At 42.0% G+C, this 15,852-nt stretch overlaps 2 protein-coding genes across 6 annotated transcripts in view; one reads left to right on the top strand and one right to left on the bottom strand.

The window, feature by feature from the left end:
* Positions 1-8,704, top strand: part of LOC109905384 (cell surface glycoprotein MUC18) — a 44,114-nt gene extending 35,410 nt beyond the window's left edge. For 2 of the 5 annotated variants that reach the window (XM_020502726.2, XM_020502725.2), the window contains exons 11-18: positions 2,122-2,263; positions 2,343-2,473; positions 2,825-2,963; positions 3,212-3,247; positions 4,451-4,540; positions 5,601-5,727; positions 6,145-6,250; positions 6,485-8,704. In XM_020502726.2, coding sequence (XP_020358315.2) covers positions 2,122-2,263; positions 2,343-2,473; positions 2,825-2,963; positions 3,212-3,247; positions 4,451-4,540; positions 5,601-5,727; positions 6,145-6,250; positions 6,485-6,514 — 801 coding nt within the window. In that variant the 3' untranslated portion in view covers positions 6,515-8,704. Of the gene's footprint in view, positions 1-2,121; positions 2,264-2,342; positions 2,474-2,824; positions 2,964-3,211; positions 3,248-4,450; positions 4,541-5,600; positions 5,728-6,144; positions 6,251-6,479 lie in introns of all 5 variants that reach the window. The other 3 variants (XM_020502727.2, XM_031790435.1, XM_020502729.2) reach the window with 3 other exon arrangements.
* Positions 8,705-10,563: 1,859 nt separating this feature from the next.
* Positions 10,564-15,852, bottom strand: part of cbl (Cbl proto-oncogene, E3 ubiquitin protein ligase) — a 64,591-nt gene continuing 59,302 nt past the window's right edge. Inside the window, exon 16 of the mRNA XM_020502724.2 lies at positions 10,564-15,472. Coding sequence (XP_020358313.1) covers positions 15,165-15,472 — 308 coding nt within the window. The 3' untranslated portion in view covers positions 10,564-15,164. The remainder of the gene's footprint in view (positions 15,473-15,852) is intronic.

The following is a 15,852-nucleotide window of genomic DNA, read 5'->3' as shown; positions in this document are numbered from 1 at the left end:
AGTCATAGACTGTTCTCTCTGCTACCGCACGGGCAAGCGGTACCAGAGCGCCAAGTCTAGGACCAAAAGGCTCCTTAATAGCACCTACCTCAAGCCATAAGACTACTGAACATTTAATCAGATGGCCACCCGGACTATTTACAGTTGAAGTCAGAAGTTTCCATACACTTATTGTTATTGTTTTTTTTAACCTTTATTTAACTAGGCAAATCAGTTAAGAACAAATTCTTATTTTCAATGATGGCCTAGGAACAGTGGGTTAACTGCCTTGTTCAGGGGCAGAACGACAGATTTTTACCTTCGTTACTAGTCCAACGCTCTAACCACTAGACTACCTGCCACCCATGTTGGAGTCATTAAAACTTATTTTTCAACCACTCTACAAATTTCTTGTTAACAAACTATAGTTTTGGCAAGTCGGTTAGGACATCTATTTTGTGCATGACACAAATACTTTTTCCAACAATATTAACAAGACAGACAGATTATTTCACTTATCATTCACTGTATCACAATTCCAGTGGGTCAGAAGTTTACCAACACTAAGTTGACTGTGCCTTTAAACAGCTTGGAAAATTCCAGAAAATTATGTCATGGCTTTATAAGCTTCTCATAGTCTAATTGAAATCATTTGAGTCTATTGGAGGTGTACCTGCGTATGCATTTCAAGGCCTACCTTCAAACTCAGTGCCTTTGCTTGACATCATGGAAAATCAAAAGAAATTAGCCAAGACCTCAGAAAACAAATTGTGGACCTGCACAAGTCTGGTTCATCCTTGGGAGCAATTTCCAAACGCCTGAAGGTACCACGTTCATCTGTACAAACAATAGTATGCAAGTATTAACACCATGGGACCACGCAGCCGTCATACCGCTCAGGAAGGAGACGCGTTCTGTCTCCTAGAGATGAACGTACTTTGGTGCGAAAAGTGCAAATCAATCCCAGAACAACAGCAAGGAACCTTGTGAAGATGCTGAAGGAAACAGGTACAGAAGTATCTATATCTACAGTAAAACGAATCCTATCGACATAACCTGAAAGGCCGCTCAGCAAGGAAGAAGCCACTGCTCCAAAACCGCCATAAAAAAGCCAGACTACGGTTTACAACTGCACATGGGGACAAAGATCATACTTTTTTGAGAAATGTCCTCTGGTCTGATGAAACAAAAATAGAACTGTTTGGCCATAATGACCATTGTTATGTTTGAAGGAAAAAGGGGGAGGCATGCAGGCCGAAGAACACCATCCCAACCGTGAAGCACGGGGTGGCAACATCATGTTGTGGGGGTGCTTTGCTGCAGGAGGGACTGGTGCATAATTCAAAAGTTGTGGCAAAATGTCTTAAGGACAACAAAATAAAGGTATTGGAGTGGCCATCACAAAGCCCTGACCTCAATCCTATAGAATATTTGTGGGCAGAACTGAAAAAGTGTGTGCGAGCAAGGAGGCCTACAAACTGACTCAGTTACACCACCTCTGTCAGGAGGAATGGGCCAAAATTAACCCAACTTATTGTGGGAAGCTTGTGGAGGGCTACCCGAAATGTTTGACCCAAGTTAAACATTTTAAAGGCAATGCTACCAAATACTAATTGATTGTATGTAAACTTCTGACCCACTGGGAATGTGATGAAAGAAACAAAAGCTGAAATAAATCATTCTCTCTACTATTATTCTGACATTTCACATTCTTAAAATAAAGTGGTGATCCTAACTGACCTAAGACAGGGAATTTCTACTAGGATTAAATGCCAGGAATTGTGAAAAACTGAGTTTAAATGTCTTTGGCTAAGGTATATGTAAACTTCTGACTTCAACTGTACATTGACCCCACCATTTGTTTTTACACTGCTGGTACTCGCTGTTTATTATCTATGCATAGTCACGTTACCCCTACCTACATTTACAAATTACCTTGACTAATCCGTACCCCCGCACATTGACTCCCCTGTACCCCTGTATATAGCCTCGTTTTTGTTATTTTATTGTGTTACTTTTTATGATTATTTACTTCAGTTTATTTCTTGAGCTGAATTGCTGGTTAAGGGCTTGTAAGTAATTATTTCATTGCGCATGTGACATTTGATTTATTTAGACGTGTGTGTGTGTGTGTGTGTCTAGAAAGGAAAAAAAGTTGCAGAGGGCCACACACTGACCCTGAAGGACGCTGTGTTTGACATGGCGGGGACGTACGTGTGTGTGGTGAAGGTGTCTTCACTGGAAGGACTGGAGACCAGTGGCTCTTTACGTGTCTTCGTAGAGGGTGAGCCCACAAACACACACAAACACACACACACACATATACACACACACACAACTAACCCTCCTCCTCTCCCATGCAGGACGCCCAGAGATCAAGAAGTCAGCAGACCCAGTCCAGGAGGTGAGCCCAGAGAAGTCCCAGAAGCTGAGCTGCCACGCTAGAGGATACCCAACCCCTGTTATCACATGGAGCTCCTCTGACAAATCACAGGTAGACAGACAGACAGACAGACCAGCAGGAAAAGAGGTCTTCTCTGGGTCAGCTCATACAGACATTGTTTGACTAGCTTTTGATCTATTTATGCACAGATCTGTTCCCAATCCTGGCTTCCTGGGTCATTTCCTGTAACAATGTTAATCGACAAAGCAACTCACGTTCAACATTCCTTTCTTAACTGACATCTCTACATTTGTCAATAATTTTTATTGTTCGTCCCAAATGGCCGTCTTTTCCCATTGTAGTGCACTACTTTTGACCCGGGGCCCATAGGATGACATTTGGGACACACCCGCTGTTCGGGTTTCTGGTCTTATCTGTACTTTATTTCGCCGTTTGTGCCAGATCCTGAAGTTGTCCCAAAGAGAGACAGAGGACGAGGTTCTCAGTGTGGTGAGCATCAAGGTGACCTCTGACGTCACGGCTTACTGCAACGCCTCCAACGACCATGGCACAGTCTCCATCTCCTTCAGCCTCAAAGCCAGTAAGTTCTGTCTGTCCACTTTCTTATTTGTCATATCGTGTATATTTTATGTCAACATGTCCGGTCTGACTGTTTTAAGAGAAAATCAACAGGCAGAATATACTAACGTCCGAAGGATTTAATTCATGGCAACATAAGAGAAAACTTGAACCTGAGCTTCAAATCATCTTTAGTAAAGCTTCTCTTAGTTTCCCTCAAACTCAGTGTGCTAACAGTAGAGTGACATTCTCCCCTTTGCCTGTTTTCAGTTGTCCCAACGACCTCGTCAGCTCCCAGTACTACAGGTAAGTGTGCCACTCTTTTAGTAGATAACACTCACTGTCATATCACTGCTGTGGCATTGGTTGAGTTCCACGTAGTCTTTATTGCGGTCATGCTGCACATTCCTTGAAGATCACTGTATTACATCAACGGGGTGTTTAACATTTCCCAAGCATTGTGAGATTGTGAGACCATGGTGTTGAAACAAGCACCTTCATTTATCAATCAAGCGCGTGCACCCTGTGCTCAATCATATTTCCCCCAATCTTGTGTTCGAACGGTTTACGGTCTAGTTTAGCTTTCTATGTTAGTCAGGACGAATTTTTTTTAAAGAGAAGAAAAATAAAAACGCGACAGGTGCTTTTAGAAATGACCCAAATCTGAATTAAAACCCATAAATGGTCTTTATGTGTGCACTAAGGTTTCTACTGATGAGGACGGTCATGGTTAAGAAACCTTTTATTGACTAATTGCTGTGCGAGAGCTGTTTATCTTCCATATGTTGCTCCGTCATATAATACAAACATATCCTGATCTGTTCTTTGATAACTGTCACAATTAGATGTTCGATTAAATTAAATATTCATGCCCCGGCTTCACAGACACGGATAGATTAAGCCTTGTCCTGAACTGGACTAAAAATGGGCTGTCATTGAGCATGCTTTTTAGTCCAGAATTAGGCTCAATCTGGGTCCAGGAAACCAGCCATAGAACTCTTACTACGCTGTCATCTTATTTCGGACTATGTTCACTAAATGGCTGCGTATCGCCCTATTGCATAAATATAGCCTATAGCTGTCTTGTTTGCACACAGATCAGGATCGAGGCTGAAACTGTAGCCGTGCGCTGATGGTAAAAGTGCCCTCAACACAGTCTCCTGACTCCCATTTCCTCAAGCGGACCGCTCACGTCATGCCAGGAAATCTTTGCCTACGTCCCTCTGAGGGAAAATCCTGTTTGTTGTTTCATTTGCAGACAAAATTGGATTAAGTAGCCAGCGCTGCCGCTCCTGGAAACGATTAGGACATTTTGGGGGGGGGGGGGGAGTGCAGACTGCAGAGCCTTTCCTGGTTCATGTCTCCTGCCTATCTGTGTTTGTAACACGGAGCTAAGTGATTAGGGCCATGCTAAGTAGACAAGGCGGTTGTTGCACAGTCGTTAACAGTGTTGTGTTGCCATAGAGCTGGTGTATTATCGTGACAACTGTGTCCATGTGGTTTGTCCAGTAACAACTCCATTAGTTCCAGTAACAGTGGTAGCTCCAGTGACAGTAACAACAGTAACGCCAGTAACTCCTCCAAAGAGAGTCAAGAAAGGTTTGTGACTTCTTGTCGATGCTGCCACCCACCTAATGCGCTTAGAAGGCTGCCCTGCCCACCCCTCGCTCCACCCAGCTCACACTGCCTAGACTGAACCCCCCCCCCCAACCACCACCACCACCACCACCACCACCACCACCACCACCATCACCCTCCACAACCCCCCACACAGCTCTCGCTTTCTCAACACAGGACCCTCGTTCTCTATGCAGGGGCAGGCTTTGTACTCACTACTCAGGAGGCAACACCTGTGACATATGGAATAATTCATAATTTAATAGGATCTCCCGGTTTGTGACTTTGTAATACTGCATGAAAATGTACCGTATTTCACAACTTTATCTATGTGGAGAGATACTTATAAATGATAAAGTGGAAAATTATGAAATCTAGATTTCTTAAAACATTTTTTATCATCATACATTGTTAGTTACAATGTTATCATTTGTATATTTTCTCTGTATGATGCTTCATGAATCATTGGAAACATAATCAGAAAAAACTAAGTTAAACCAGGCTGAAAAGTTAAATTTGCACATTGAGCATTTTGAGTACAATCCCCCTCCCGAGAGAATGGAGTGGTATCACCCATTCTCTCCCTTGATGGTAATGGATCCATCCATCTACATCTGCATCCTTCCTCCAGGGGAGGTCCATCCCCAAGTGCACCCATCCGCCTCTTTACCTTCCTTCACTCTCTCTCTCTCCCTGTGTCATGCTGTAGTCATACTGTAGTTCTGGTTGGTATTCTTTGAAAAAGAAACCAAGCAGCCCAACTCTGGAAAGTGTTCCTTCTGGCTGATCTTTAGTCCTCAATGAAGAACTTCTTCCATGATGAACAACCTGGTTCAGAGACTGTACACCTGTTCATCACCACCACCACCTGTACATGCTGTTGTCTCTGAATGATGCAAGCGACCCCCACGCACATGCACAAGCACACACACACCATCATCATCATCATCATCAGAAACTCCTTAAGAGGACGAAGTTATCATAAAGCAATTACCGGACAGGAAATGACCCGTGGTTCCGCCTCTTCTTCTTTGTCCACCAGAGGGCAGCGGTGTGATCATAGCTGTCATCATCATCTGTATTCTCCTGCTGGCTATCCTTGGCAGTGTGCTGTACTTCCTGTACAAGAAGGGCAAGCTCCCATGTGGGCGTTCGGGCAAGCAGGATCTGTAAGTGTGTTTTCCATTTTTTTTTTAAATGTATTTTAAGGTTTGCAAAATTCCAGAAGCATTCTCAAAATTCCCAGGTTTTCCAGGAATCATCCAACCAGGATTGCTGGAAGAGCTGTGCATTTTGGGAAAGTTTTTAATATCAGAGCGCTTAATTGGTTGAATATGCCTCAGACGATACCTCTACAATAGCTCATTGTTTTTTTTGTCCATGATTTTACCTGATGTGTCATTATAGTTGCTATCAGATACCCTTTTCACACTATCGTGCTAACCCGAACCGTACTGTGCTGGCTGGGATAGTTTCTAGTCCTTTTTAGTATCGCAACTATGGTGGAGGCATAAACAGGCCAGCTCGTAGTAGTATGAAAAAGGCAATATATTGGTCATGCTGGTGATTACGAGCTGTCCTTCTAGTACCAAACCGAATAAGGGCGGCATAGTGGTGGAGATGAAGAGTGACAACACAGAGGAGGCCGTGCTTTTAAGTGTCAACGGAGACAAGAAACCTCCTAGTGACCAGGTAACTATGGACACTGGCTATTTTTTTTACCATCCTTGTAAATTGTACTACTCATCAAAATTATAGTTATAATTGTATTTTTTTGTATCTGAACTTCAGTGGTTAATACAATGCAATGTTGTGTTGGTGTTGAATGTTCCTTACCAGCTGTCCTATGATACAATCTATGAGCACATTTACATATGGTTTCGCTTCTGTGTGTGTGTCTGTGTGTGTTTGTCCTCTGGAGTAAAGGGTGATAAGTACATGTACGTGCAGAAGTGAGCGTTGGTGTGTGAGGGGGCGACTGCTGCAGCTGCTCCCAGGCCAGTTCACTCGCTCAGGGTGGGATGGATCCTTTGATGCCTCGTAGCCTACAACTTCCAGGAGAACTCATCTGATATGTGCTGCAGTTCTCTAACCTGATCCCAGATTCGTAGTTCTTTAGCATGGCAGTGGCTAACAAAGGACGTGGCTATGTTCTCTCAAGTCATGCTATTTCATACTTTATCCTGTTTTTCATATGCATAACGAAGAACATGACAGAGATGCTGGCCTAAGCACATATAGATCTGGGATCAGCCTAGCAATTTTAATGAATGTGGTTATTCTTTGTACCCATAGAATCCAGTTAGAGCATGAAATAAGAGGGACTGTTTGTTATATATTTTCCTTAATCCAAATGCCAACTCGGGCAACCAATCACTGAAGAGCAGCCCGGAACTGCTTTTTCATGAAGTGTAATATATTCTGTATGAATTTCTTTATTTAAAATAACCTGAGACAAACCTTTTAAAAAGACATGGCTAGGAGTTGTTTTGGGTTTGTTGCTTTTTGATGGAGGGACGTCTGTGTAGGCTTCGCGCTAGCTCTGGTCCAGGGCGTTAGTGCGCGTTCCTTCTGCAGCATAGTGGAGCAACGTGAACTAACGCCCTGGACCAGAGCTAGCTTTACTCTAGAGGTCCACCTGCTGTTGTTCTGCGTGTGATTGGCTGCATTCACTTCCTACTTTGCTAAAGTCTGTACACTGAAACCATGGGTGCATAATGACGGTCTTACCAACCATGTCTACATGTATACAGCCTGCTTCATCTACCCATGTAAACCAACATCCAACCTTTAGAGCTATGTTCTCAAAATGGACTCCAGTATGGGTCATGTTTCAGTTTAGTCTTTGTATTTGTATGTTGTTGTTGTTGTTGTAACTTTTACTTACCACTGAAACTAATCTTAGATGTGTTTTCCCTTTGTGAATGAACATGTAAGGCCTTGTCTGTAAGGTCTTATCTTTTGAGAGATGGGCCCTGTTTGAATATGTTGGAATGCATCCTTTCTTCTTTCCCTCATTGAGCTGACACGACTTTTGTAGGTGAAGGCCTATCCAATCAGGTCAAATCAGTGATTTCTTCATGGGAGGAAGGATATGTGGTGAAATATGCATGGATAAGGGGTCCCCATTCCTATCAGTTCCAGATTGGGTTATTTTGTACTACAATAGCCAATAGCAGAGCTCCGATGAAGCCAAAGCATCATTGGTTACTTTTTCATTCTTCCATAGTTCTTGTACTCTTTTTTTCCCCTTCTTCCATAGTTCTTGTTCTCCTTGTAAATAAGAGTTAAGAATCACGCTGATATGTTTCCAGTTCTGTCTGCCTTATATACATTCAGCTTCTTATTCTACAAAATCACAGCGAGCAGTACAGCTGACTTTCTTTCACACTTGTTTTATCGTTATTTGTGAATATTTGTCCAGTGCACTGATTTTGTTTTGTTTGTTATGATTTGTCGTCATGTTTTGTCTGTGAATCTCTGGTTTAAGTTGGGTGAAGGAGTGTTTGCGAGTGAAATGTCAGCTTCGTTTCTCATGAAAGTGAAGATAAAATGGCTCTTTAATGTGGGGATAGGGGGAAGACTTCATTTCTACCACAATTTCTACAGGAGAGAATGACTTGATAACAATTACACTCCTTAGTTTGAGCTTTCTTAATCACTAAGTAAGATCCGAAGAGCTCGCTCATGGCCATATTAAAACACAAACCCCAGAATGTCCTCTCATTACACCACAGGTTAAAAGCTGGCATGCTTAAGTGAGTGCCAAACTTAAGCCTGCATCAATCATTAGGGCCACCAGTTTAATTTATTTTTACTCATGGTTCTCTCAATCATATGTTACGGTCCAGTCAGGAGAAAAGTAAGACAATCATCAATCTTTGATAGTTTGAAGTAAAATGTATGTTTGGTTCTTTTTTATTTACACCCTTCAGTATCTCCCCTAAAGATTGTGTTAATATTTTGGACAAGAACTATCAGTGATAATTTTGATTATTTGAAGAAAAAAAAAGTTTTTTTTGTGTGTGTAATATCTATGAGTTGCAAAGACAGATTAACTTCAGGGCAGGTGAATGGATTCCTTTTGTTTGTAATTTATTTTTTATGAAGTAAATGCCAAATAAAAATGACTTGTTCAATGAAAAACTTGTTTCTTTAAGCCCGAAAAGATTGTGCATCATCTTGACGACCTTCCACAGCCCGTTTTTCTTTGACAGGCCTAGTCATCCATTGACAGAAAGAATACTGTATAATATATATATACTCCAAATATAATCACTGCTTTTGGCTTGTGAAGACAGGAATGTAGACTGTACTACAGTCACTGAGGCAGTGTTTTGGTCCTCTCCCATGTTTCCCACGCTGCTTCCCAAAGAGTACTAAAAGAAATAGATTTAGATAATTATCCCATTTTTAATTGATACCAAGATGAGGGGGGAACAGGAGTTGGTTGTACTGGGTCTGTGTTCATAAAGGGATCTTAGCCTTTTAAGAACACTAAAAATGGGGCTAACAATTCTTACCAAGAGATTCAGATAAAAGGCACAAACGACAAGTAAGCAAGTCAGACCTTGATCGTCCCCTAGTGATCACTGCAGGGAGGATCGTTGTAGTTGGACAGGACGTTGGACTGGCAGAGCATCCACTTCTCACTGGGAGATGCAATGGAGGACAAGCGCACCCCAATGTGGATCATTGAATCAAGTTCAGGTTCACTGTAGAAACTAAAATCCAAGGTTCCGATTCTCCACCCTTCTCCCAAAAAGCGTGCATGTGCACACTACCCATCATGGATTTAAAATGCATTGAGTGTAAGCGTTTGAGGTAGCTTCCACCACTGTTAAATCCACGACTGCATGTCTCTGGACTCGGGAGAAGGGTGGAGAATCAGGACATAACCCTAGTTGGGCTTTCTTTTGTCTTTTCTTTGTGATTCAAGTGACAAGACAGGACTGCATCAAATTAATGGATGTCTATGGTAATGGATAAATAGCAGAAATAAATCAACAGGATAAATGATTATGGACAAAATAAATGCAGCATAGCAATGTAAATATATATTTTTCAAGACATGAAAAATGCTTCTAATTCCAGAAAACGGTTTCATGAAGTTTTTGGAGGAGCAGCAAAGCATTAAATTAATAAATACGTTTATAATGGAAAATGCGTAACAAAGAACAATGGACCCTGAAAGGCCCCCGTTATCGGACCATCTACATGCATCGACTTACAGACATGTTTTAAACCAAAGTGGACGTGGTGGTACTGACGGTACTGGTGGTCCTGAAGCAGTAAGGCAGCGAGAGAGAGGCGGACACTTGTCCAATCCCAAATCCACCCATAGCCCCTATGCACTTACGGAGGTCTCAGGAGCAATTACCATATTACTTCTAAAAAGGCACATAGGGTCAAGGGCTTGATTTGGGATTGGACAAGTGTCTTCCAAAAGCCCAAGCCTGGGGCACAATCAGCAGCCAATAACATGTTATGTATAAAACATGGGTTTTTAAAAACTAGATGGATGAAGACAATATTTTGCTTCGGCACAGGTGTGAACCAGAGTAGTGAGCTGAACACAGTCCTTGAGCAACGCATAAGTACTGTTAAACAGAGACCGGGACAAGACGTCTTACTATTCATTTAATAAACAGTACAGCACTGTGCATACTTCCAAAGTGATATGAGCATTAAAAAACATCAAAAAGTTAAACGCCTTGACTGTTGAAGAGAAACATGGCAACGTGGACAGACAGCGCCCTCTTCTGGTAAAAAGTGGAACAATTCCAATTGTAAAAAGGAGTTTGGTGTGTAATGTGGGGACGCCATCCAATAGGCAGAGAGGGAACATAGGTACTGTAAGAAGAACACTGGACTAACTGAGACCAAAGGGTTGAAACCATGTTCTCTCGTCGGACAACGCCATATTCTTAGCCATCAGTAGGACATTACCGACACTTCTAAACATATGGCACTGCTCACAGAATTATTCACAAAAGTAAACAAAAACTGTTGGGGGAAAAATACAAAATAGAATTCTGACATATACAGGAATGCTAAATAAAATAAAAACAGCAATTTCCGCACATTATTTTAAATCAGTACGTATACAACTCATTTTTAAAAGTGACAGTACCGTAGCAAAAATTGGTATAGTATGCAGAAAAAGTCAATATACACTTATGAGTGCCTTCAGGAAGTTCACACCCTTTGACTTTATCCACATTTTGTTGTTGTGTTACAGCCTGAAGTTAATGTAGATTGTCGCTGGCCTACACACACAATATCCCATAATGTCAAAGTGGAAAACATTTCTACATTTTCACAAATTCCAAAAAAAAATGAAAAGAGTCAATAAGTATTCAACCCTTTTGTTATGGCAAAAAGGAGTTAAAAAAATGTGCTTAACAAGTCACAAATTGCATTGACTCATTCTGTGTGCAATAAGTGTTTAACATGATCTTTGAATGACTACCTCATCTCTGTACCCCAGACATACAATTATCTGCAAGGTCCCCAAGTTGAGCAGTGCATTTCAAAGACAGAGTCAACCACAAAGACCAAAGTTTTCCAATGCTTTGCAAATAATTGCACCTATTGGTAGATGGGTAAAAATAAATGCTGACATTGAACTTCCCTTTGAGCATGAAGTTATAAATGACATTTTGGATGGTGTATCCATACACCCAGTCATTACAAAGATACAGGTGTCCTTCCTAACTCAGTTGACGGAGAGGAAGGAACCCGCTCAGTGATTTCAACATGAGGCCAATGGTGACTTTAAAACAGTTTGAGAGTTTAATGGCTGTGATAGGAGAAACTGAGGATAGATCAACAACATTGTAGTTACTCCACAATACTAACTCATTGACAGAGTGAAAAGGAAGCCTGTGCAGAATAAAAATATTCCAAAATATGCCTCCTGTTTGCAACAAGGCACTAAAGTAAAACCACATAAATTAATATTTTTTTGTCCTGAAAACAAAGTGTTATATTTGGGGCAAATCCAGTACAACACATGACTGAGTACAATATTCTCCATATTTTCAAGCTAAGCAGTGTTATGGGTATGCTTGTAATCGTTAAGGACTGGGGAGTTTTTCAGGATAAAAAATATAAACATAACGGAGCTAAGCACAGGCAGAATCCTAGAGGAAAACCTGGTTTAGTTTGCTTTCTGCCAAACACCAGGAGATTCATTCACTTTTCAGCAGGACAATAACCTAAAACACAAGGCCAAATCTACACCTGGAGCTGCTTACCAAGAAGACAGTGAATGTTCCCAAGTGGCTGAGTTACAGTTTCAACTTACATCTGCATGAAAATATATGGCAAGACTTGAAAATGGTTGTCTAGCAATGATCAACTTAATAGAGCTTGAAGAATAAAAACGAAAAAAGAAATACTGTACAATCCAGGAATGCAAAGCTCTTAGACTTCCCCAGAAAGACTCACAGCTGTAATCACTGCCAAAGGCGATTCTAACATGTATTGACTCAGGGGTGTGACTTCTTATGGAAATGAGATATTTCTGCATTTCATTTTCAATACATTTGAAAACATTTTTAGTATTGTGTGTAGATCGGTGAGAACAAGAAATACATGTAATCCATTTTGAATTCAGGCTGTAACAACAAAATGTGGAATAAGTCATGTACATACATACATACATATATACATGTTCATACATAGACAAGAATCAGTACAGTCATCAAGATTAAAGGATACGTGATTCCATTCTGAAACCTGACAATCCCTATTGAAGGTGGTGCATTCAACCGTGACTTCACCGTTTCCCCCAAGGCAACTAGGAACAGAAGAAAAAAAAAAGACGCCACAAACCTCTTCCAGTCTGGAGACCGTGAGATACAGTTGAGAAGCTAGCCTATACGATGATTCTACAGCCCATGGTGGCAATCCCATTAACAGAGCTTCTCCACCTTTTAGGGGCCAACGTACCTCAATTAGTACCGGTCCCGGAGAGAATAATCTAGGAATGTGAGCCAGTGCCATTTCATTCTTTTTTTAAACCTTTGAACCAACAATGTAATAGAAGTCAGCACAAAATGATATGCAAGTTTTAATGACAATTTAGTAATAGGCTACTTTCGTAAATTCAATACGTGTGGATATTCATCGGTATGGGCTCCCTAAAAATAGAGTGGATTGCGTTCAAACTCTGAAGGCCCTACTGAATCTGAAAACACAGGAAAACTCAAAAGTGAACGAAGACCTACCACGTAGACAGACAGGAACGAGGTGCACCTGCTGTAATTCAATGAGTGCATTGGTTAGTTTAACAATTCGTTGCCAACTCATTAGAGAGTCAAGACGAGTCTGAACAGTCCATGTGAAGTCTCTTGTCTGGTTAGGGTACAAAACGGTATTTCTGAGTAACAGATTAGGATTGCAAACATTTTCCCTGGAATCAGGAGGTAATGAGCAGGGAGGCTATCTTATCCTCCAACTGGGATTTCTGGGAATTCTGGGAAGGTTTCAGTAACATTTCAACCCCAGTTACAGAGGAAAGATGTGTCAGTCCTCGTTCAACAGAGGAGTGTTTTAACAAATTCGGGGAAACCAGAGAGAAAAATTCCCACACTCCCAACTGGTCCACAAACCCTGCTGTTGCGTTGACCCAAACACTGGTTGTAATACCTCTTTAGGAAAAAGAAAGGCAAACACTCTTTAGAACCCCGTCACTGTGTGACCGAAAAGGTTTACGGAAATAAACAAGAGTCATATAGAATGTGCAACCCCCCCCCCCCCCCCCATCCCATTTTCTTTTTTTGTGGGGCTGCAACTCATCAATGTTTTGGGTGTGCGTCTCAAGATGTTCTTGTTCACTAAGCTACAGGGCTTAGTTGCAGCTGTGCAATTAAGTCAAATCCTTAAATGACAAAGCTCGCACAACTATAATCTAGATTAAAAAGTGGAGGCATCTACAATACAGATTTCTTAAACGAGTTACGACACCGTTACTCTTCATCAATCACATTGTTTGTTTTGCTGATGCTACCACTTAGGTCAATCTGCGGGACAGTGCCATTTACGATGTCATCATAGTTCCTCTAAAGGCTATCCAGTCCAACACTTTCCTAAAAATGGGAAAACAATTGAAGTCGGCTTGAATTGCACAACCCCAAGCTGCTTGCATGTTCAAGTGTGTGCTACATCACCAAATAAAGAATACAATATGAGATACTGTCACTTAAAAAAAAAAAAGAGCGGTTAAACAATATTCACAAAATGTACATTTAAGGCTTAATTGTATAGCACTAACAATAGTAGCAGCAGTAAAGCACTTCTGAATTAATAATAACAACAATGATCATAATAATAATATATTATTAAAGTAATCGATGACACATTTTTCTCACAACGCTGAACAGCTTCGGTGCACATCGCAGACGAAGCTCTCCTCATGTCTAAGCTGTTGTCAATGTATCATAGAATCTTGACCCGGTACTGGGCCTTTATTAGAATCCATCAATCCTTTTTCTCTCACCATTACATTTCCGTACACTTTGCCTCTCCCATTCAGACTCTTGCTTGAGGGCACTACATTTGAGGAGGAAGAAGAATGAAAACGTCTTGAGCAATATATTAATTCCACATTCATTTTGCACAGAAGAGGGATTGGGACATGGGCCAACCGGGACCTCCCAGGTGGCTTCGATTGATTGGCTCTGACAGCAGAGCCAGGACTTGCCTCTAAAAAAAAACGTCTTGCTGAAAAAACTAAAACACAGGCTTCCCAGTCTGGGCATCAGAATCACTGGACGAGATGATCAGGGGTGGTTCGATGTAGGAAACAATGCTACCCACCGTAGAAAATGATGCACATAGACAACAACACAGTCAAACACAGCTTTGCTTTTCACCGGGGTTTTAAGTCAAATGGTCAACCAGTGAGTTAGGTCAGCCATCACGTCCCAACCCTACTAGCCAGGTCATTGGACCGACACACACACACACACACACACACACACACACACACACACACACACACACACACACACACACACACACACACACACACACATTCTTTTCCCCCCAAAGAAGTACCGAAGCATTGATAAAGGCCATATTTGACATGTTGCCAAATGTTCTGCTGTGAGTCTAGGAAACGCCTGCTTCTGAATGCTAAACGAAGACCGCCGCTCTCTTCAAAGTGAGGGCTGGGGACGACAGAAGGATGCTCTCTCCCAAAGAACCACCATCTTTATCCTATCCTTAAACATGAAAGACGTGAAATAAAAACAGACCTTTGAAGCGGAACTCATTGGAAATATATATGTATACATTACACACATTTAATATATATTTAGTTATATATTAAATTCTTAGATAGACACACATGTGTTTTTGAGCCACGATCATCATCATCATCACTTCACTCCATGGGATCTGGAGAGTGGCCCTGCAGCACATTACAAAAGGCGTCCGGTCACTCTTGAAAAGGCGCGTGAAGCGCAGGGCTCGGAATGAGCTAGTTTTGAGAAGGCGCCGGACAGGAGACTGCAGGGGCTCCAGTTAGCACTGAAGCGCTAGTACTGCAGGCGATGGACTTTGGGCTGAGCTGGGCAGGGCTGGAGCAGAGGAGGTACTATGTAAGAATGTGAGCCGTGGAGGGAATGGAGACAAACTCGCGCAGGATATTCTTGGCCATCTCCATATTGTTCTGTGCAATCATCAGGGCTTTCTGGATGTCCTGGTAGGTGTAGCCTTGCCTCATGAGATGCTCGATCTCACTGGTGATCTGAGGGTTGGCTACTCCTCCTCCCCCCCCTCCTCCTCCTCCGCCACCACCACCACCACCGCCTAATCCAGGAGGTATGGGCCGGTGCTCGGAGTTGATGCGGCGGGGGAGGGGCTTGGGCGGCCGCTCTGGGGCGTCGCTGGAATCTGAGAAGGCTAGAAGGACAGGGAGGAGAATAGAACAGCATTCACATCACAAACCACAGAACGACAAGCAGCATCCACATTCACAATCCTGTACTCCTGCCCAAATCTCGATTCGCAATCGGAAGCCTTGAAGACGCCATAAGGGTGCTCTGAGATAATATGTATAAATATAGGAATACAACACTAGAGAAAACCTTGTTAAATAAACAGGGTTGTGTAACCGTTCGAGACGCATAGGGCCAGGAGTGTCTCCTCAACACGACTGGTCTGGAAAAACTCTGGGCTCTAGTAACAGAATTAGCTATTTATTTAACTCAAATCTGGTGCACCGTTTTGTCGTACATGGTCTCTATCAAACAAACTACCTAGTGCCCAGTGTTCCCTGGTCA

Source organism: Oncorhynchus kisutch, linkage group LG15, assembly GCF_002021735.2.
Source record: "Oncorhynchus kisutch isolate 150728-3 linkage group LG15, Okis_V2, whole genome shotgun sequence".
NCBI classification, from domain to species: Eukaryota; Metazoa; Chordata; class Actinopteri; order Salmoniformes; family Salmonidae; genus Oncorhynchus; species Oncorhynchus kisutch.
Note: the sequence above shows the minus strand (reverse complement) of the source record. Positions and strands in the feature narration are given on the sequence as shown.